Below are 24863 nucleotides of genomic sequence, written 5' to 3' on the forward strand. Positions count from 1 at the left end.
GAAATGTTCATATTTATATCAAGCAGTTACATAGACTGTTGAGAGGATGAATTTCTATACTCTTAGAAAGGTCACCACTACTAAAATTATTAAAACTGAAAAAACTGATGGTTGAACATCATATAAAACTTAGATTTTATCATAATTTATAGGCAGCATTTCTAGAAAAATTATCATATCTGTAGTATGATTCCAGTAGGATTAGAGATCAAAATTTCCTTATAAATTGAGTATATTATGTATGAAAGGAGCACAGGGGCTAAATATATTTTGTAAATTAAGGATAACCATGTGTCCGTGCTACAGAACTTCTCAGAATATTTTATATATTAATATGCATTAATATCCAAGAGGGATACAGTTCTTTGCTCAAATTATCCTTTTGCTTTTCTTTGGCAGAGTATATCACACAAGTAGATTTGGGAAGAACTATCTCATGTACTTAATGTATATATTTAGTGATAACAATTTAATTCATTATTAAGATAAGATGGACATCTATTTCCAATTGATTCTACTTTGGGAAGGCTGTATAACATGCATCACACTTATACTTAGCTAGCACATTTAAAAACTGATTTCACAATTCTTACTTTCAAGTGATAATTCATCTTTAGTTTGTACTTAGGATATCTTTTACCATCTACTTTATTTAAGGTCATCAGATTATCATTCTGGAACTACATAATTTAAAAATCCTTATCACTTTAGGGCAGGCTTATTGTGAAATAGATAAGTGATTTGTTTAAATAACAGTATTATGGAAAATTATAGGTAAAATGGACAATCTCCCATTTACAAATTCCTCTTAAAAAAAAGATGAATATTACATCGTCTTTCCTGATACTATAATCAGACAATGAAAAAAATAACATTTAAAAAACTTTTTAATGTAGAAGAAAACACTAGGATTGGAAGATTTCATCCAAAGGATAATGATTTCCATAGTTGGCTACCAGATTTCTAAGGTCTGCTAAAGATCTAAAGACTGTACTACTTGAGTTCTATATTCACCTAAAATATACATCTACTAGCATACGGATGATAAGTGTTTGAAGAAAATAAACAACTGATCTTGTGAAACTGTCAGCTTCATATAAAATCAGTAATTTGTAAAAGAAACAAAATGAAAGGAAGTAGCAAATGAGTTCTGCTGATTTAGAATACCCATGTATGCTCTAAAAGGAGCTCTCAATCCAATATTTCTCAGGATCACTAGATGTTTTCCATAAAAGTGAAATAATATAAAGCTAATTATATCGTCATGCCCTTACCAAAAAAAGACATTTGACAATACAGTAATTATGTTCACAACTAGCACTATATATTGAAAGTAGGAAACAACAGTGGAAATGAATATAACCATTTTTTCCATTAGAGATGGTAAAGGGCAAATTAGAAAACTAAAAATCAATCAAACATTAATGACATTTCCAATATAGCATTTTACAATTAACTGAGCAGAGAACAGGGCTTTTTATCATGATTTACCTCACCAGACCATTCTCATATATCAAATTAATGACAGAAAATGGCAAGCAAAATTAAGCCGTAACTGCCTAAAGTATTTAATGGAAAAAAGGAAACTTTGTATCAAATAATTATTGAAGCTTTTCTCACATCAAATAAAGAAAATGACTCCGAGGGAAAAAAATAACTAAAATATTTCAGAAAGAAAAATATTAGAAGATGTGAGGTTAAGACTACGAATGGAGAAATTTAACACTGTTAGACGAGTCATTTTTAAACAGTAATTTTGATATTATATCCGCAAGAAGGGGAAATGGCCACATACAACACATATTCTAAAATTAAAAGAAGAAAATGTACTCGAGGATCTTGGATACTTTGTACTTTTAAAACATGTGGAGGGGCTTCCCTGGTGGCGCAGTGGTTGAGAATCTGCCTGCTAATGCAGGGGACACGGGTTCGAGACCTGGTCTGGGAGGATCCCACATGTCGCAGAGCAACCAGGCCCGTGAGCCACAACTCTGAGCCTGCGCGCCTGGAGCCTGTGCTCCGCAACAAGAGAGGCCATGATAGTGAGTGGCCCCCGCTTGACACAGCCCTTGCACAGAAACGAAGACCCAGCACAGCAAAAATAAATTAATAAATTAATAAACTCCTACCCCCAACATCTTAAAAAAATGTGGAACATGAAAAAAATATAATCTTTCACATCTTCTGCAACTCTTACTTGTGATTATTTCCCACACGATTAAACAAACGTCAAAATCACAATAATAGTCATTTTATATTGGGGAGTAATCAGTTCTATATAGTAATCAGTTCTATATAGTAATCAGTTCTATATAGTTCTATCAGTTCTATATATATAGTTCTATATATAATCAGTTCTATACAGAGGCAGCATTTCAGTGTTAGAACAGATTTAAAATTCATTGCATTGTGTTTACCATTATATCTATATTACTGGGTAAAAGAAAGGAAATTATTTGTTATGGTTATGTGGAGTTTAACATCGGAGCCCAAATATCTATAATAGCTCTCCATTTTCTTGTTCTGTGATTAAATTATTTCATTATTACATAAATCCAGAATGAATTTCCCTATGTAAGTTTATACTGTCTAATTCACAAATCAATGAGGTAGGCTGTAAAGTTAGACTGTTTTGAGCCGTTTGGCAATCAAATGTGCCTATTTCCACTATAAAAGTCTTTCTTATTCCATAATGAAATCATAAACTTAATCTGATAGACCAAAATCTGCATTTAGGTCTTTATTTTTTAAGCACTGATTTTGAGAATTTGTAATGTTTACATTTAAATATGGCCAAATATATTTAAAGTGAGTTAGAAGATTTAGCTTAAATACAGGAAGACCTCAGTTATGAATTATTTTGATGCGCAGCTAATGCAATCATCTTAAATTAACAGCTTTCTTTAGTAAAAAGAAGATCCCTCTTTTCTGTTTATTGATACTCATTTCTCTTTATTGATATTCACTGGGATGGAAAAAGAGATGGAAGGAAGAAATCTGGTCTGTAGTGAACCTGGAATGCCCAAAAGTCCTAGCTTGATAAGCAAAATACAGGAGACCTTTTCGATGATGATTATGAGATCCTCTCCTTTGATGGTAATTTGTTTGTTTCCTAAATTGTTCCTTTTTTCCCCCTCTACTCATGGACATTAATCTACTCTGTGGGATATGAGGCTGCAAAATATGGGATCAGGAACCTGCCAGACAAAAGAACTAGAACAATTTAGCTATTACAATCACTGTTAAGCAACCCCACTGCTTCTAGTGGTAATATGAGTATTGGGGTCATACTCTCCTCTATAAAATGTGCATCATCAACACATAATGATGTGGAGCATTTCAACAGGTACCCATGTTAGACTGTTCTTACATATTGGAGATTCAAAATATGAGATTACTGGAAAAGGGAAAAAAAAATACAGATTGAAGTATCTGTGTAGTCTTAAGAATTACAGACATTTACATGGCTATTTAGACACAGTTATCACGGCTCCTACAATGATTTAGAGATACATACAAGGTAACTGGCACATTAACATATGTGGAATTAGGGGAAAAAAAGAAGAAAATAAGAAAACTAAGCCAAGTTCATCTTCAAACATCCATACTGAAAATTCTACTTGTCTAAATTAATTCGTTCATGTAGGAGTTCTCAGCTACATTTTCTACTTTCACTCATTTCCCATAAGAGTAAGCAAACAATCAATATAGGAGAGTCACCAAAGTCTGACTTCCACCCCAACTTCCTCCCATTGAAATCTTGTCACCGCCATAGGTGAGAATGTCAAATAGTGGTGAGAAGTGTGATGTGAAAAAAAGAGACTGCAGCTACTCAGCCATTACCAGTAATGAACTATCGAAAGTTCTCAACCTTAGCTACATATTAGAATAACTCAGGGTGGGGAGGAGTTCCGAAAAATTCTGATGACTGAGTCCACCTAGAGATTCTGACTTGATTGGCCTGGGGTGCAAAGCTGGGTACTTGGAATTTTGCTTCCAGACCTTAGGTGATAAAACTAAATCTCTGTATTTCACAATGTTCTTTAGGAAAATAAAGTAAATAACTCTATTCATGCCATGTGCTTCTCCGCAGTTATCAATTTGATGATTTTATTCTGTAAAGTTGTTTCGAAGAAACACTCATAGGGTTTTTTATATTTAGTCATACTATTTTTGAAATATGTCTTAAATTTTTGATTTGTATATCCAGAAGATAAAATTTCTATATCTAGAAGAGCTTTCTCTATTTGCTTTACTCTATTTGAATCAATAAGATGTCATCTTAATTCTGTACTTTAATAAAAACCTCTCTTTAAATATGCTGGCATTTTGATGCTGTAGTCATATGATTTAAGAATTTGGTTTGGTTAAGAATTATTTTTTTGAAATAAAATACTCGAATCAACGTATGCTCTGATATTCTAGCAGTATGTAGTTTTATTGTCTAAAAGGTTAAACTTTATTCCTGTAAGTTCATGACACTAATAAAAAAGTAAAATATGTTTAATCTGATCTAGAATCAGAAGGCTCAATTTGCTCATTATGACAGATAGCTGGTCAATGAACATGCAGAGGCAGCTCATTGCTGCCCTATAGTCCTAAATGCAAATAGAATGCAAGGAAGTGCCTTGCTCTACATCTACTTTTACATATAATAAGAGTATACCTGTCAAAATGTTTTACACATTGCACACATTTCCTTAATGCTGAAATTTGTTTATACCTGAGAATCTCAAACTATCTTGAAAGGCAGAAAAAGGGAGACTCTTTTTAACAGATTTAAATTTAGTAGTAAAACTACCAGTGCACCACACGGTGGAGTCAAACATCCACAAATCTATGTGGCCAATATGTGACAGGAAATCTGAGCACAGATTTAAGATGGCCAAATATGGTAACGCCATTCACTTTGTCCTGCTTCTCGGTGATGTATTAAAACAAGTACTCGATTTCTGAAAAGGGAAAGCTAAGCCCATTAACCTTTTAATTAGCAATGAACTCTTCTGCAAATTTACAGAAACACATTGGGTATAAATTTTCATTTATACATAGGCTTAAATTTACCCCCCTTATATATACTTAGAAAAACATCCTTTGATGGTATTCTTAGTAGGTTCTTTGTCTGACACACTGTGCTTAAGTGCTTACTTCACAGACAACCTCTTTATCCTCTACTTGTTTCTTCCAAAGGAGATTCAAATTGAGCTTCAGGAAAGCCAGTCCTTGAAGTAAATCTGAGTACTTGATAACTCTGTTCTAGAAAACAATTCACTTCGCTGTCATCTTAAAATAAAATCTTGGAGAAGAATGTTTCAAGAGCTTTTGGGTGGCTTGCATTTTCCAATATTATATATTACCATTTGGGGAATTCAAAGTCAAGAATCATCTTGAAAATGCAGGTGCAACCAGAAATGTAGGGAAAATTAGTGGGGAGAGGGCCTCGGGGATGGACAGATAACCTTCTAATGCTCCTCGCATTATATTGTATCGATCTGAGTTATCCTTGGGTATTGGGTTCATACTATGTACATAAGATGTGAAAAGTAGCTATCTATAGTTACTGTAGATATAGTAGCTATCTGATAGTACCTTACTATCAGAAAATCCTAAAGACATTTAAATAATTCTTATGATATTTTACATACATGTAAATGTTACTTAAAAATAGAAATACAGCATTACTTCCCAAGGTGAAAGTTAATTTAGATATAGACTAAATTTACTTGGTATAAAGCTGACTTAGATTTATTTTCATTCCTATTTTAACTCTCATTCTAGAAAAATTAGTTTAACACATTTCATAATTCAGATTGAAAAGTGTTGAATGTATAGGTATGTGAGTAAATATGAATATAGACATATTAGTATTAGTAATAAAATGCAAATTTATATCTCTAATTTCTTGTTATTAACTACTTGCAACACATTAAATGTAGAATATAGGTCATATGAATTCTAATTCCAAGATAAAGATGAGTTGATAATAAAATATTTGATGCTGCATTTTTAATACTACCACCGAAAGTATTTTCTTTAAACTTGACATTCCTACGGTTTCCCTCTAGCTCAAGTATAGTTTGAAAATATTGATAAACAGCAGACTTCAGTGTGATACTGCCCTGGTCTTTTAAGTGTCTCTATTTCAAATTCCTCCATTATGTACGTTCAAAAATAAATCTTAGAGTACTAATATAGAGATCCTTTTTCCCCTTACCTCCAAATAGTCCAATCAGTTGATCAAATAACCCTTTGCACAACTAGATGAATAAATTTTAAGTTAGAAAGTTACTAATGTCTTGTTCGGATAATAAAAACAAAAGAAAAGAAGCTCATTCCAGGTTCTACTTGCCTGGGCTTCCTGAGGCATTTGAGCTGCGTCCACTTTGTCAGCAATATAAGCTGCCAGCTGCTTGTCAATGGATGAGAGGGACTCCTGAATTAAGTGTAAGGATTTTTCAATCTCCTGGGCAGACTGGATACTCTGTTCAAGCAACTTTTGCCTCCTCACGGCCTAAACAAAGAAGAAACAGGAATGAATCAGTTCAATATTTACTGGTGATAGTTTTTCTGCAATCCTTCTGCAAGGCAAATGAAGATTCTAGATTCTACCCCCATCACCTTTTTATAAGATAGATTTCGCAGCTTCCTGCCACTCATTCAGCTCTACTTATACAAATGAAAATCAGAATAAGAAAAAAGAGTTATTAGCACACAGAACTGCAGGATCAGGAATCTCTGCAGGACAAAAGCACAGTATTATGTACATCAAGGAAAGAGGCTGGGAAAAACATTAGTGAAATCATCTCCGTCATTGCAATCTGTTGTTCTCAGGCCGAATGTTCCTCCTGATCTCATTATATAGTTCAAGAGATTTGGTTTACTTAGAATAGGGTCATCGTCATCACAATCCAATTCAAGATAGATAATCCACTTCTACCAGTGAGACACATATACAATCTGCTCAGAATCAGCTCCTTTTCAAAAACAGAATTTTAGATAACCATTTGGTTAAGGATTTATTTTAAATTCTATTTCAACCAGTTATGCATGGCCTTTTTTTTGCCTCTACTTTCTTTCACAATTTGGATTATGGAAATTGCTTGTGCAATTGGATTTGTGTTACTGCTGAAGTAGAACAAATAATAAGTAACCCTAATATAGCTGCAATTAATCTTGATTGTTACTATAAGCATGATTAGGATAATTTAACACTTTTTAAGTATAAATAGCATGCTGAACAGATTGCAGAGTCTCCCTTGAAGGATCTGCTCACCTTTAAAAGAGTAGTTATAAAAGGAATGGGACAGACAACTTATTGAGAATTTCTTAAGTTATGCATCATAATCAAGGATTTTTCCTCATTATACAATGTGTAGGCATGATTATCTGGTACAAAAGAACTATCCTTCCCACAGACCATGATTAGGGTTTTGAAAAGAACCCTGCTTTTTATATTATATAAAGAATATTAGATATTATATGAAGAACATAAATGTTGGCTCTTAAGTTTAAAATATAGTGGAGATGTCAATGTCCTTTAATGAAGCCAACTTGGAACACAGCGTTACTCAAGTGAGAACAAGGCTAAAAGCATCTGGACCAAAGGAAAAGGAGCTGGAAGACCTACGATGCTGCAGGAGCAAGGTAGGTATTCTCAGTATTTCCACCTACACCATAAACCTTCAGGATTCTGTCCTAGGCTTTTCTTTCTTCTCATTCTATCCATACCCTTAGCTACAATTACACTTCATATGCTCACAACTCTCAACTCTGCATCTCCAGTCCAGATTTCCCCCTTTGATCTCTACATTTGCATATATACTCTCGTAAGTGACTATTCCATTTGGGTGTCCCACAGCCATCAAAACAACAACAGAATGAAATATGGACCCACTGTCCCACCTCCCCAACTTGCTTTTTCTCTTTCTCTGTATCTTTTTTCCTATCTCAGTGATTTACAATTATGGCCTTTATTAGCCATAATTTTGGATATTTCCTCTTCTTCTATCATATCCTTCACCATTTTGCAATTAGTGAGTCCATCGATCACCAATCCTTTCTTCTACCTCCTAATATTTCTTCATTCCGTCCTTTTCTCCCTCTCCCCACCACCACCATTACTCTACTTGAGGTCATTAGCATCTCTTGCCTCAAACATGGTACAGGACTCTTGGCTGGAATCCTACCCTGCCACTACTCATCTACAAAGAAGCTACAGTATGTTCTTCCTAAAATAACAATAATTATCTGCTTTAATCTTCTAGTGATTCCTTGTTTTCCTTAGGATAAAAGCCGTACTCAATATGGCTCTAAGTCCTTTCACAGTCCCTGTGGTATCTTCTACTACTTGCTGGCGCTATAGAGAAATTTATTTTTCATTTCCCAGCATATATTATGTTCCTCTTTACACTTGGTGCTAAACATGCTGTTCCCTTTTCCTAGAACAATCCCATGCCCAACTTCCTTTTATTGGCTAATTTACATTTATCCTTTGAGTCTTACCTTGGAAATGTGGACATCTCCCTCTCCAGGCGGCTGTCCCTAAAACCCGGTGTTCTCTCTTGCCCTTTTATTTCTGTCTCAGTATGTATCACACCATATTGTAATTTCCAAATGCCTAACTATGTGCCAGGCATCAGGGTGCTCTCAGGTTTTCTTTTCAAATTACTCGATAGATTCAGGCCTAACACTGAAAAACTGACCCTTGGCCCTAAGGCAAAAAAGGGATTCTTTTTAGTGGGCTGGGATTTTGAGAGACATTTGACTTCTCCGAAGTCTGGAGTGGGGATTTTCTCAAAAATTATAGATTCTTGCCTGTTCTGTTTCAATTTACGAAGAAAACTTCAGGCTTTTAGTTGAGAAAAATTACCTAGGAGTTTTAAAAATGTTATTAATATTTCTAGGAAATAAAGAAAGAAGAACGGATGTCAGATAACTGATTTTACAAAAATATCATAATATGGGTTATGATCATCTTTTAGTAAATGATACACTTATTTATTTTACTTATCTTTTTGTTTATAAGTACGTGTCAATGAGAGCTGGATATGTCAAATGTTTTGATCTCCAGCATTGTTCTGTTTTCTTTTCCCTAAGTAGTGAAACATTTTAGCCAATGTTAAAATTAAACCTCATTTCTCTGAGTGATTTTTGTAGTAGATGAACTAAAAAAACAAAAAACAAAAGCAAAAAAATGCTATGTCCCAAATTCTGATGCATATAAAGGAAAACAACTATACATCCTTGAAATTTCTGCTTGGGGGACAGCATTAATTGCCACTTTGAATGCTGCTACCTTGCCCAAGGTAAAACAATAAGGATTAACCATTTTCCCATGGACAGTGGCTGGGGGTGGAAGTCCTATAAGAGATGTGCTAAAACCAAATCCAACTCCCCTGGCTCTTCAGGAACTAACATGGAGACCCAAGAGAGGCCACTAATCTGCATTATTTACAGCCACACTGCACTGCACAGACTGTCCTGATCCAGAAGTTCTATTATCTGGAATTTGAAGTTCAGTGGGCCAGGCACTTAATGCAACTATTTCCTTTCAGTTTTTCTTTGTCATCCAAGAAGAGGTTGTAATTTGCTCAAGTACCAAGTAATAAGAATACTCAATTTGTGCCATTTACAGCAACATGGATGTACCCAGAGATTATCATACTCAGTGAAGTAAACCAGAAAGAGAAAGACAAATATCATATGATATCACTTATATGTAGAATCTAAATATGACACAGATGAACTTATTTATGAAACAGAAACAGAATCACAGACATAGAAAACAAACTTTTGGTAACCAAAGGGGAAAAGGGGTGGGGAAGGGATAAATTAGGAGCTTGGGATTAGCAGATGTGAACTACTATATGTAAAATAGATAAACAACAAGGTTCTACTGTATAGCACAGGGAACTATATTCAATATCTTGTGATAAACCATAATGGAAAAGAATATGAAAAATAATATATGTATATATATGCATAACTGAATAACTTCGCTGTACAGCAGAAACTAACACAACACTGTAAATCAACTATACTTCAATTAAAAAGAAAAAGAATACTCAATTTGACTGAATTACGTTGCTGGGTTTGAGAACACTTTTGATTAGCTGTTTCCTCCTGTCTAATTTATGAGCTATTCTGAAGCTCCACTATTATGGTCATGAACACGTTGGACTCTGTTACTTTAGAATTCTCGCTATAGTCTTCAACTGTAAACAGTAAGTACTAAGTTTCTCTCATTCTAAGAGATGGAAATAAGACTTATCTCAAAAGGGTTTACAAAAGAGGTAGAAAACTGGCCTTTCCATCATTACTCCACCAGTCTCACTTATTCTAAACCTCTCTGAAAATTTAGGAGAGAATCATAGTCACAGTGAATCCGTGGCCCAGGGAGACAGTGTGATGTTTTTTTCTGTTCACTCCCCAAGGAGGTATAAACAGCGGTACTTCAACCCTTCTGCCCCCAGCAAATGAGGGGCACTCTAAGACCATCATTTATAGAGTCTGGGAGTACAAAGTAGATAGGATGACTTCTAATTAACCAACTTGGACTCTGCTTATGCAGCTGAATGCTTTATGTGCTTTCTATGACTACTGAGGGCTTAAAAAAGGATCTGGAATGACGGCATAGTAAAGAGAAGAGGCATCTTGTACTTCCCAATGCTTGGTGTGGCAAAAACGTTTCCGTAGGTCAACTGGACACTGAAGGAGGCAGCTATGTTTGAGCTGTCCAACAGGAGCAGTGCATATGGAGCAAGAATACTCCAGGATAAAGACAATTGAAGACATTACAGAGCATGTTTTTCTTGTTAAAAAAAAATGGGAAAACAGAAGAGCTTCTGTAAGACCTCTTAAGAGCCCACACTTGCACCCCAAAGAAAGCAAATGTTTGTGTCCTTATTACATATAATACATGAACACCACAAAATGCTACTTAAGAGGAGACATTTGCTCACTTTCCTTCATTCCTACTTCTCAGGCCAATGTAGAATAATGACACCCAGGTGGGGTAAGGGAAGATGCTGGAAACTGATCATTCTTCCCTACCAGGGCAGTTCACTTGGGCTTAAACTGGAAACAACACTAAACTGAATATGAGATTGAAATTTTAAGCTGAACTAAACTTAACTTTGTTCATGTCACAGAGACCAGAAAGGAATGGAATATACTCAGGATGCCAGTAAGAAAGATGAATAAAAAGATGAATAAACCATCTGCTTGAAGCAAAACCATTTCATGTTTGTGTCCTATCTGGTTCAAACTATGCAGCAAACTACTGACACAGTCCATGAATTCAGCACTTGATAAACTGAAGTAGAGGAAGAGGAAAAAGATGGCTATGAGGAAAAGCGAGAATGTGGTTTGGTGCAAGACAGGAAATGGTTTATGGAAGGCATGAAGACACAGATAATGAAGGGCCTAGGAACTACATTTGAAACACTGAGAATTATAGTAGAACAGCATGATTAGAAGACTTAAAATAGATATGCCAATGTCTTTGTCTTATACAAAGGCCAGCAAAGTACACATTTTATATCCATCTACTGATGTTCCATGTGTGGACTACTGCTACTATCAAATGCAACACTTTGCTTACTAACAGATAATTTCAGTGAACAATTAAAATTTCTGAAGCATAATTTGAAGGTCTTTAAGGAAGGATGCCATGAAAATGTCAGAAATTATTTTAAAACCTAGGAATGTTCTATTTGCCTCAGAAACCGGTTCTCCCAACTTTTAGTTGTTCCGAACTGGCAGGAGAACATCCTCAAAGAAGGTGAAATGTAAGGAACACCCTGGGCCTCACCGTAGACTTGGACTTCTTTGGGGTTGATGAGAGATGAGCATTTCATTTCTCAAGATTCTGTATCGTAGAAGAAAAATAATAGATCTCCACAAAGTTGCGTATAACATTTCTGCGTGGTTAGGGGTGCTTTTAGCAGGCTGAGGAAATATTTTTCAAGAAGAATCAAGCTAATATTTTGAAAAGGGAATTAAATGGAGATTAAAAGAAAAGGAGAGAGAGAAGATAATTTACAGCAGGGAGGAGAATTTACAACTGCTCACAGTCCCAGCAACCATCAAAAGCTTCACTTTGTTGCTTTTTCTTGTTTTCAAGTTAGTATGTCCTACTTTTTCCTAAAGAAACAAGGGCCTACACAGTGTTCCTTGGACAAGAAAGACCAAATAAATAAAAACTGTTGCTTTAACCACTTTAGGTTTAACTCATAAGGTGTTCTGGCACAATTGCTTTTTGTGGCATAGTTGTTAATGTGCTTGAGAGGCTATAAATAATTACATAGATGTGCACCTGTGTTTGTATACAGTCGTTTTTTTTTTTGTTTTTGTTTTTTTTGCGGTATGCGGACCTCTTACTGTTGTGGCCTCTCCCGTTGCGGAGCACAGGCTCCAGACGCGCAGGCTCAGCGGCCACGGCTCATGGGCCCAGCCGCTCCGCGGCATGTGGGATCTTCCTGGACCGGAGCACGAACCCGTGTCCCCTGCATTGGCAGGCGGACTCTCAACAGAGTTTTTAAATATAAAAGAATATTACATTATTTACAAGGGCCTCTAGATTTATTTTTGTTAATGTCACTTGGTTTAACCCCACTGGTCAGGAAAACCCCCAAACCATGTGCATGGAGCTCCCTATAATTTCCTTTACAGGAAAAGATTATAAACGTTAAAACCACTGGTGTCATGGTTAATTGGAACTTCATCTGTTTTAGGTCTTTGCAGGTCACCGAAGTTCTTCTGTGACCTCTGAGGGAAGCATACTTGAAAGTAATGTTTAGGAATAACGTTATCAATGGAACTTGACATCAGATAGCCATGACTTTCAAGTCAAGCACTGATAGAATGGTCAATGAGCTGTACAGTAATATATCTAAGACATTTCTGGATTTTTGCTGCATCCATTCATCTTCATGGGTAGACAAATGAAATTGGTCTTCTGCCCTGACAGGAGCAAAGTGATGTATTGTTTCAGCTTCAAAAAGAAAGTGATGGAAGTAAAATACAGTAAATCTAGCAGGAATCTACAGAGTTCATCTAACCCCAGTCTTTTCAAGGTAACTTCAGAAGCCCCCCTGGTCAGTAAAGCTTCTCTGAACCAATGCCAAGGTGCTCTCTGATTGTACATGTGCTCATAATACTGCTCTAGACTTTAGGCAATTAATAATTTATAGATAATAATTTGTAAATAATTAAACTATCATAGAAAATTTCTCCTGATACAGAATAAGACAGAATCAGAGTCCAGGGATAAGCTGGGTCAGGATTAAGACCACAAGTTTAAGTAACATATAGAGCAAGTGTCCCCAACCCCCGGGCTGCAGACCCACGGCCTGTTAGGAACCGGGCCGCACAGCAGGAGGTGAGCAGTGGGTGAGCGAGCAAAGCTTCATCTGCCGCTCCCCATCGCTCACATAACTGCCTGAACCATATCCCCGCCTCTGCCCCGGAAAAAGTGTCTTCCATGAAACTGGTCCCTGGTGCCAAAAACGATGGGGACCGCTAACATAGAGTGTATATAAGAGTAAAAATCCAAATCTTGCAGTAAAATCAAGTTGTAGAATGAAGCAATGAGTGGCAATCCTACAAAAGTAGGAATGTAGCCACTGAAAAACTTAGTTGATTTCTGGCAATTGCTTCTGTTGTCCCAGAAAGCTACAAATGCAGCAACTCTCCCCTAATGCATGTATAGGTAGGGGGAGGCAAGGTGTCCCAATTAGAAAAACTGCAGGTCATGCTTCCAAGCTGAGGTGGGGAGGTAATTACGCCAATGCTGAGGGAGAACCTACTGAGACCAACTGCAGATAGACTGGCAGTTGTATCAAGTTGTATCAACGTGTTATTGTCATGTAAATGAACTGGCAACTTGGTATTCCTCAGATAAGGGATGTGATTTCCCTTGGACACAGTCAGGTGACAGCAACCTCAGAGTGGAAGACCTCTTGGGGTTAGTCGAACTCTCCACTCAGGAATTCAGACTTTCAGGATAAAGCCTGAACAGAGTTTCTGGTCTCCGGGACTTCACATGACGTGTGGGAAGTACATCCTTCACAGCCCCATTTACAGAGCAGCTAAGGATGGCTACAAGGTTTGGCTATGAGTAAAACAGTTTTCAGTCTTCAGGCAGTAGTCTCAAATATAGCCTCAATAACCAGAGATGATGCTTTTCTGATGTACATTAGTGATCTCTGCTGGATCTCTTTTACTGTGATGTAGGCCCATCATAGTCTGAAGCCAGTGTACAGCTTCCCTTGAAATAAAATGCTCTAGACTCTGCTGACCTCTAAGGTCAATCACCAGTAGGGTTAAATTATACTCAGATTGGTGCCAACTAGATGTGGTATCTGAGAAACTGGAAAAATACCTCTCTCTCCTGGGATGTCTGGGATGACTGATCCTTTTTCATCCTTTCCATATGCATGAAGATTAACAATACTTATTGATCACAAATACTTCAGATGATTGCCATGGTTCTGGAGAAGTCAAAGTGCAAGACAGAGTGTGTTTATGGCTTCCTGCCACACTACTTATCCACACTTTACTAAAAAATACCTCAGGTATAGCTCAGTAAATAGCTGCACTATTGTGTCTGAAGATTATTACAAGGCTTGCAAATCTTTTGTTCTTCAAGTAGATGAGATAGAAAAGGATACAGATTTGTAGCAAGGAACTCCTGCCGGGGTCTTTGGCTGTGATATGATTCATTTGGCTGGGATGCACACCTTAAACAGCAGGAACAAGATGTAGAAAACAGCTGCTTTTGCTTTTACTTGCCAAACTTACTGAGCAGTAGCCTGGGAGTGCAGAAAGAAGACTCATGTGTGTTGATACAGGCATGGGGAACAGATAAATACTGGCAAAGTGGTATATTACACTTAATTCCTTGTTAGAGACCAGGGTTGTCTGCCACTGAATGCTCTTGTGAGATATTAAGCTGGATGAAATAGACATAAACTGTTTCTAGCTTCCTCCTCTATCTGCTCCCCTCAGTGGTATCTTATCATCTGTAGGTGAAATCCACTGTGCTGCAGTTGTTTGGAGTGGGAGAGGATCAACCAGCTCTCAGTTGGTAGGCCCTCACGTGTAGGGTTGTTGCATTTCTCCTAAGTCAGATACAGCTGAAAATTAAGTTACAGCCAATGGTTACCACAGCCATGCAGAATGGCTTAGTGTCTTTCAAACTGGTCCCACAGGGAATGTCTGTTCCATCTAAAATGTGGTCCAGGAGGAAAAAAGAGGTAGTATATTGGGGAATATAGCAACACCCTTTATATGCCATCAAAAGTTTGGCATGATTTCCTAGAAAGTGCTCATTCTAATCCAGCAGAGAACTGTGGCCTTGAAGGAGAACCACTGTTATCCCTGCTTGGTTTAATTGTTCAGGTGTTGAAAATGAGCTTCATCTCTGGAAAAAAGAGATCACTCAGCTCTAAAGAGCAGTGGATGGATGTAATAAAGTTAATGGTCCACTCTGGGAATGATTCTGAGACATAGGGCACATTAGGAAATCGGACTGCCTTAAAACAATTCATGCTCAGGTAAAGGTCAAGGCCAGAGTTCTAAACCTGAATAATCATCAGAACCTAGAGGAACTTTTCAAACTACAGTTCTCAGGCTCAATCAAATTCTACTAAATTAGAAATTCAAAGGTAGTCAGAGGGAATAACATATAGACTAAAGTTCCTGTAACCCTTCCATCTGTGTGATTTTGATGACTAGCCAGATTTGAGAAGAATTATCAAGAGTGAAGTTTGAAAGAAAAGTTGCCTTAAATAAGAATTAAATAATACAGAGAAATGCAATTAATTGGGCTCACAACAAAGAAGAGGGAAGGACAAAGTACCACTGAATTGGCCACTTCTCAATGCAGGTCAGAAAACAATATGCAGTTGTTAAGGCAGAGGCAATAAAGCACTTCTTGAATTTTATTTGATACTTGCAATGGAAATTCCCTAATGAATATGTGTATTCTATGACTTAAAAAACACCTGGATGAATTTGAAAAATATCTGTATTCCTCATTCCATACATGGATGGCTCTAAGATACTAGAATACAATGCAAAGTTGTTTACTGTTCCTTCTCCCATTTCTTTCTTTTAAAAAAATGAAAGTAATTTTTACTAGAACCAAGCAATTTTAGTGACAATTTGCCTGAATATTAAAGAACAGTTTTGATCATTCAACCCTAAGAATATATGTAGCTTGACAAGAAAATCAGTTTAAAAAGAATCTAGAGTGGAAAAGTAAGATGGACAAGACAGATGAATATTACCTTGAGAATCATACTTTATGTTATAAGAATAAAACATTAGTTGTAAGCTATAACGGACAGAAGTAAAAGTTATAGACAAGTCTAACTTCAAAAGTCTCACTTTAAGAAAGAGAAAAACTCCAAGAATTTTTATGAAAATGTACACAGATAACAAATTTAAAAGAAAATTTTGTTATCAAAAAATTCATTCCTAAAAGGCTACTTTACCAATCTATACTACTAATTTAAAAATTGCAAGTGATTAGTCTTTAGGTCTTAATATCAGATGTTTTTCATTTAAATAGTAACTTTCCCTTTTGCTATTCTAACTTTAGAGGTAGGAGTTCAACCACTAAATTATAAGAAATGTGAAGACAAGAAACTCCTAAAAAAATATTCGTAATCGGGAGACGTTCAAGATGGTGGAAGAGTAAGACATGGAGATCGCCTTCCTCACCACACATACATCAGAAATGCATCTGCACGTGGAACTGCTCCTATAGAAGACCCACTGAACGCTGGCAGAAGACCTCAGACCTCACAAAAGGGAAGAAACTCTCCACGTACCTGGGTAGGGCCAAAGAAAAAAGAATAAACAGAGACAAAAGAATAGGGATGGGACCTGCACCAGTGGGAGGGAGCTGTGAAGGAGGAAAGCTTTCCACACACTAGGAAGCCCCTTCGCAGGAGGAGACTGCGGGTGGCGGAGGGGGGAAGCTTCGGAGCCACGGAGGAGAGCACAGCCACAGGGGTGCGGAGGGCAAAGCGGAGAGATTCCCGCACAGAGGATCGGTGCCGACCGGCACTCACCAGGCCTAGAGGCTTGTCTGCTCACCTGCCGCAGCGGGCGAGGGCTGGGAGCTGAGGCTCGGGCTTCGGTCAGATCGCAGGGAGAGGACTGGGGTTGGCGGCGTGAACACAGCCTGAAGGGGTCTAGTGCGCCACAGCTAGCCAGGAGGGAGTACGAGTAAAAGTCTGGAGCTGCCAAATGGACAAGAGACTTTTTTTTGTCTCTTTGTTTCCTGGTGTGTGAGGAGAGGAGATTAAGAGCGCTGCTTAAAGGAGCTCCAGAGACGGGTGCCAGCCGCGGCTATCAGCGTGGACCCCAGAGACGGGCATGAGATGCTAAGGCTGTTGCTGCGCCACCAAGAAGCCTGTGTGCAAGCACAGGTCACCATCCACACCTGCCCTCCCGGAGCCTGTGCAGGCCGCCACTGGCAGGGTCCCGGGATCCAGGGACAACTTCCCCGGGAGAACGCACGGCACGCCTCAGGCTGGTGCAACGTCACGCTGGCCTCTGCCGCCGCAGGCCTCCTCCGCATCCGTATCCCTCCCTCCCCTGGGCCTGAGTGAGCCAGAGCCCCTGAATCAGCGGCTCCTTTAACCCCGTCCTGTCTGAGCGAAGAACAGACGCCCTCAGGCGACCTACACGAAAAGGCGAGTCCAAATCCAAAGCTGAACCCTGGGAGCTGTGTGAACAAAGAAGAGAAAGGGAAATCTCTCCCAGCAGCCTCAGAAGCAGCGGATTAAATCTCCACAATCAACTTGATGTACCCTGCATCTGTGGAATACCTGAATAGACAATGAATCATCCCAAATTGAGGAAGTGGATTTTGGGAGCAAAGATATATATATATATTTTCCCTTTTTCTACTTTTGTGAGTGTGTATGTATATGCTTCTGTGTGTGATTTTGTCTGTATAGCTTTGCTTTTACCATTTGTCCTAGGGTTGTCTGTCCATTTTTTTTTTTTTACTTTAAAAAATTTTTCTCTTATTTTTTAGTTTAATAACTTTATTTTACTTTATTTATTTATTTCCATTTTTCCACCCTTTTATTCCGAGCCATGTGGATGAAAGGCTCTTGGTGCTCCAGCCAGGCGTCAGGGCTGTGACTCTGAGATGGCAGAGCCAACATCAGGACACTGGTCCACAAGAGACCTCCCAGCTCCACATAATATCAAATGGCAAAAATCTCTGAGAGATCTCCATCTCAATGCCAAGAGCCAGCTTCACTCAACGACCAGCAAGCTACACGTGGACACCCTATGCCAAACAACTGGCAAGTCAGGAACACAACCCCACACATTAGCAGAGAGGCTGCCTAAAATCATAATAAGGCCACAGACACCCCAAAACACACCACGAGATGTGGACTTGCCCACCAGAAAGACAAGATCCAGCCTCATCCACCACAATACAGGCACTAGTCCCCTTCACCAGGAAGTCCACACAACCCACTGAACCAAACTTAGCCACTGGGGACAGACACCAAAATCAACGGGAACTACGAACCTGCAGCCTGTGAAAAGGAGACCCCAAACACAGTAAGTTAAGCAAAATGAGAAGACAGTAAAACACACAGCAGATGAGGGAGCAAGACAGAAACCCACTAGACCTAACAAATGAAGAGGAAATAGGCAGTCTACCTGAAAAAGAATTCAGAATAATGATAGAAAAGATGATCCAAAATCTTAGAAATAGAATAGAGAAAATACAAGAAACGTTTAACAAGGACCTCGAAGAACTAAAGAGCAAACAAACAGTGATGAACAACACAATAAATGAATTTAAAAATTCTCTAGAAGGGATCAATAGCAAAATAACTGAGGCAGAAGAACGGATATGTGACCTGGATGATAATTAGTGGAAATAACTACTGCAGAGCAGAATAAAGAAGAAAGAATGAAAAGAACAGAAGACAATCTCAGAGACCGCTTGGAAAACATTAAAAGCACCAACATTCAAATTATAGGGGTCCCAGAAGAAGAAGATAAAAAGAAAGGGACTGAGAAAATATTTCAAGAGATTATAGGTGAAAGCTTCCCTAATATGGGAAAGGAAAGAGTTAATCAACTCCAGGAAGCACAGAGAGTCCTATACAGGATAAATCCAAGGAGAAACACGCCAAGACACATATTAATCAAACTATCAAAAACTGAACACAAAGAAAAAATATTAAAAGCAGCAAGTGAACAACAACAAATAACACACAAGGGAATTCCCATAAGGTTAACAGCTGATCTTTCAGCAGAAACTCTGCAAGCCAGAAGAGAGTGGCAGGACATATTTAAAGTGATGAAGGAGAAAAACCTACAACCAAGACTATTCTACCCAGCAAGAATCTCATTCAGATCTGAAGGAGAAATTAAAACCTTTACAGACAAGCAAAAGCTAAGAGAAGTCGGCACCACCAAAGCAGCTTTACAACAAATGCTAAAGGAACTTCTCTAGGCAGGAAACACAAAACAACGAAAAGACCTACAATAACAAACCCAAAACAATGAAGAAAATGGTAATAGGAATATACAAATCGATAATTTCCTTAAATGTAAATGGATTCAATGTTCCCACCAAAAGACATAGACTGGCTGAATGGATATAAAAACAAGACCCCTATATATGCTATCTACCAGATACCCACTTCAGACCTAGGGACATGTACAGACTGAAAGTGAGGGGATGGAAAAAGATATTCCATGCAAATGGAAATCAAAAGAAAGCTGGAGAAGCGATTCTCATATCAGACAAATAGACTTTAAAATGAAGACTATTACAAGACACAAAGAGGGACAGTACATAATAATCAAGGAATAAATCCAAGAAGAAGACATAACAATTGTAAATATTTATGCACCCAACATAGGAGCACCTCGATACATAAGGCAATTACTAACAGCCATAAAAGGGGAAATCGACAGTAACACAATCATAATAGGGGACTTTAACACCCCACTTTCACCAATGGACAGATCATCCAAAATGAAAACAAATAAGGAAACACAAACTTTAAATGATACATTAAACAAGATGGACTTAATTGATATTTATAGGACATTCCATCCAAAAACAACAGAATACACTTTCTTCTCAAGTGCTCATGGAACATTCTCCAGGATAGATCATATCTTGGGACACAAATGAAGCCTTGGTAAATTTAAGAAAACTGAAATCATATCAAGTATCTTTTCTGACCACAATAATCTGAGACAAGATATGAGTTACAGGAAAAAATCTGTAAAAAATACAAACACATGGAGGCTAAACAATACACTACTTAACAACCAAGAGGTCACTGAAGACATCAAAGAGGAAATCAAAAAATACCTAGAAACAAATGACAATGAAAACACAATGACCGAAAACCTATGGGATGCAGCAAAAGCAGTTCTAAGAGGGAATTTTATAGCAAATACAATCCTACCTTAAGAAACAGGAAACATCTAATAAACAACCTAACCTTACAGCTAAAGAAATTAGAGAAAGAAGAATAAAAAAACCCCAAAGTGAGCAGAAGGAAGGAAATCATAAACATCAGAACAGAAATAAATGAAAAAGAAACGAAGGAAACGATAGCAAGATCAATAAAACTAAAAGCTGATTCTTTGAGAAGATAAACAAAATTGATAAAGCATTAGCCAGACTCATCAAGAAAAAAGGGAGAAGACTCAAATCAATAGAATTAGAAATGAAAAAGGAGAAGTAACAACTGACACTGCAGAAATACAAAGGATCTGAGAGATTACTACAAGCAACTCTATGCAATAAAATGGACAACATGGAAGAAATGGACAAATTCTTAAAAATGCACAACCTTTTGAGACTGAACCAGGAAGATACAGAAAATATGAACAGACCAATCACAAGCACTGAAATTGAAACTGTGATTAAAAATCTTCCAACAAACAAAAGCCCAAGACCAGATGGCTTCACAGGCGAATTCTATCAAACATTTAGAGAAGAGCTAACACCCATCCTTCTCAAACTCTTCCAAAATATAGCAGATGGAGGAACACTCTCAAACTCATTCTATGAGACCACCATCACCCTGATACCAAAACAAGACAAAGATGTCACAAAGAAAGAAACTACAGGCCAATATCACTGATGAACACAGAAGCAAAAATCCTCAACAAAATACTAGCAAACAGAATCCAACAGCACATTAAAAGGATCATACACCGTGATCAAGTGGGGTTTATCCCAGGAATGCAAGGATTCTTCAATATATGCAAATCAATCAATGTGATACACCATATTAACAAATTGCAGGAGAAAAGTCATATGATCATCTCAATTGATGCAGAGAAAACTTTTGACAAAATTCACCACCCATTTATGATAAAAACCCTGCAGAAACTGGGCATAGAGGGAACTTTCCTCGGCATAATAAAGGCCATATACGACAAAACCCACAGCCAACATCATCCTCAGTGGTGAAAAACTGAAACTGTTTCAACTAAGATCAGGAAAAGGACAAGGTTGCCCGCTCTCACCACTATTATTCAACATAGTTTTGGATGTTTTAGCCACAGCAATCAGAGAAGAAGAAGAAATAAAAGGAATCCAATTCGGAAAAGAAGAAGTAAAGCTGTCACTGTTTGCAGATGACATGAGACTATACATAGAGAATCCTAAATATGCTACCAGAAAACTACTGGAGGTAATCAATGAATTTGGTAAAGTAGCAGGATACAAAATTAATGCACAGAAATCTCTAGCATTCATATACACTAATGATGAAAAATTGGAAAGTGAAATTAAGAAAACACTCCCATTTACCACTGCAACAAAAAGAATAAAATATCTAGGAATAAACCTACCTCAGGAGACAAAATACCTGTATGCAGAAAATTATAAGACACTGATGAAAGAAATTAAAGAAGATACAAATACTGGGAGAGGTATACCATGTTCTTGGATTGGAAGAATCAACATTGTGAAAATGACTCTACTACCCAAAGCAATCTACAGATTCAATGCAATCCCTATCAAACTACCCCTGGCATTTTTCACAGAACTAGAACAAAATATTTCACAATTTGTATGGAAACACAATAGACCCCGAATAACCAAAGCAATCTTGAGCAAAAAAACAGAGCTGGAGGAATCAGGCAACCTGACTTCAGGGTATACTACAAAGCTACAGTAAACAAGACAGCATGGTACTGGCAGCAAAACAGAAATATATATCAATGGAACAGGATAGAAAGCCCAGAGATAAACCCACGCATATATGGTCACCTTATCTTTCATAAAGGAGGCAAGAATATACAGTGGAGAAAAGACAGCCTCTTCAATAAGTGGTGTTGGGAAAACTGGACAGCTACATGTAAAAGAATGTAATTAGAACACTCCCTAACACCATACACAAAAATAAACTCCAAATGGATTAAAGACCTAAATGTAAAGCCAGACACCATCAAACTCTTAGAGGAAACCATAGGCAGAACACTCTATGACATAAATCACAGCAAGATCCTTTTTGACCCACCTCCTAGAGAAATGGAAATTAAAACAAAAATAAACAAGTGGGACCTAATGAAACTTAAAACCTTTTGCACAGCAAAGGAAACCATAAACAAGACGAAAAGACAATCCTCACAATGGGAGAAAATATTTGCTAATGAAGCAACTAACAAAGGATTAATCTCCAAAATTTACAAGCAGCTCATGCAGCTCAGTATCAGAAAAACAAACAAGCTAATCCAAAAATGGGTAGAAGACCTAAATAGACATTTCTCCAAAGAAGATATACAGATTGCCAACAAAACATGAAAGGATGCTCAACATCATTAATCATTAAAGAAATGCAAATCAAAACTACAATGAGGTATCACCTCACACCAGTTAGAATGGCCTCATCAAAAAATCTTGAAACAATAAATGCTGGAGAGGGTGTGGAGAAAAGGGAACACTCTTGCACCACTGGTGGGAATATAAACTGATACAGCCACTATAGAGAACAGTATGGAGGTTCCTTAAAAAACTACAAATAGAACTACCATACGACCCAGCAATCCCACTACTGGGCACAGACCCTGAGAAAACCATAATTCAAAAAGAGTCATGTACCACAATGTTCATAGCAGCTCTATTTACAATAGCCAGGACACGGAAGCAACCTAAGTGTCCATCAACAGATGAATGGATAAAGAAGATGTGGCACATATATACAATGGAATATTACTCAGCCATAAAAAGAAACGAAATTGAGATATTTGTAGTGAGGTGGATGGACCTAGAGACTGTCATACAGAGTGATGTAAGTCAGAAAGAGAAAAACAAACACCATATGCTAACACATTTATATGGAATCTAAAAAAAAAATGGTTCTGAAGAGCCTAGGGTCAGAACAGGAATAAAGACACAGACTTAGAGAATGGACTTGAGGACATGGGGAGGGGGAAGGGTAAGCTGGGGTGAAGTGAGAGAGTGGCATGGACTTATATATACTAACAAATGTAAAACAGATAGCTAGTGGGAAATAGCCGCATAGCACAGGGAGATCAGCTTGGTGCTTTGTGACCACCTAGAGGGTGGAATTGGGAGGATGTGAGGCAGACGCAAGAGGGAGGAGATATGGGGATATATGTATACGTATAGCTGATTCGTGTTGTTATAAAGCAGAAACTAACACACCATTGTAAAGCAATTATACTCCAATATAGATGTTAAAAAAAAGTTATTACAAAAATACATAAATATATATTTGTAATCACCCTCATTAATAAAGATTTTAATGCTCTACCAAAGCAAAAACAATTTATCTAGTGTGAATATACAATACTTACATTTAATTAGATATAAAAATAAATGCAAGTATAAATTTGTTTATATACATGCATATATAAATATATACACAACTATACATGTGTGTATGTGTGTTGGTGTATCCCTTTGTGTCTAGACCAGAAAAGCTAAAATGCTCTAATTGGTATAAACACAGAAGAAAAATTTAACTACTGTCTTATATAAACATTTCAGAAATGTTAATGCAAATGACCCAGGAAACACTATTTACTAAAGTAGGTTAAATTATATTTAAGGATAATGATGGAATTACTACTGACAAAAATAAAAAAATAAATATCTATGATTCCTGATCATTAAAATAAGAATGAAACACATTTACCATTGTCCTTTGTTCTTGTGAAAGTTATATAATATTTCAGTTTCTGTATCTAACAGAGTGTAATCAAACTCAAAATACAAGATGAATCTTAAAATATTATTAAACACAAGAATCAAGGTAACTCACATAACTGATGGTAGGAAAAGAAAGACAACCTTTCTCAGATAATAAAAGAAGATATAGCAGGAGAGCGGTTTAGAAGTGGAAAGAAACAGGTGAGGGATGTTTAGAGGTACAAACTTCCAGTTGCAAAATAAATGAGTCACTGGTATGAAATGTACAGTGTGGGGAACATAGTCAATAACTATGTAATATCTTTGTGTGGAGACACATAACTAGACTTATTGTGGTGACCATTTTGAAATGTATAGATTGAGAGTTTGGGGTTAGTAGATGCAAACTATTATATATAGAATGGATAAACAACAAGGTCCTACTGTATAGCACAAGGAACTATATTCAATATCCTGTAATAAACCATAATGGAAAAGTATATGAAGAAGTTATACATATGTATAACTGAGTCACTATGCTGTACAGCAGAAATTAAACACACTGTAAATCAACTATACTTCAATAACTTTCTTTAAGAATGTAAAAATCCCTACAAAAGAAAAAAAATGGACAGAAATATCGAATCACTATGTTGTGTAACAGGCACTAACACAGTGCTATAGA

General features: G+C 37.2%; 1 protein-coding gene across 1 annotated transcript in view; it reads right to left on the bottom strand.

Annotated features, from left to right (window-relative positions):
* The window catches only part of DMD (dystrophin), a 2251544-nt gene that overhangs the window by 1321305 nt on the left and 905376 nt on the right, over positions 1–24863 (bottom strand). The window contains exon 30 of the mRNA XM_049704774.1: positions 6350–6511. Coding sequence (XP_049560731.1) covers positions 6350–6511 — 162 coding nt within the window. The remainder of the gene's footprint in view (positions 1–6349; positions 6512–24863) is intronic.

Source organism: Orcinus orca, chromosome X, assembly GCF_937001465.1.
Source record: "Orcinus orca chromosome X, mOrcOrc1.1, whole genome shotgun sequence".
NCBI lineage: Eukaryota > Metazoa > Chordata > Mammalia > Artiodactyla > Delphinidae > Orcinus > Orcinus orca.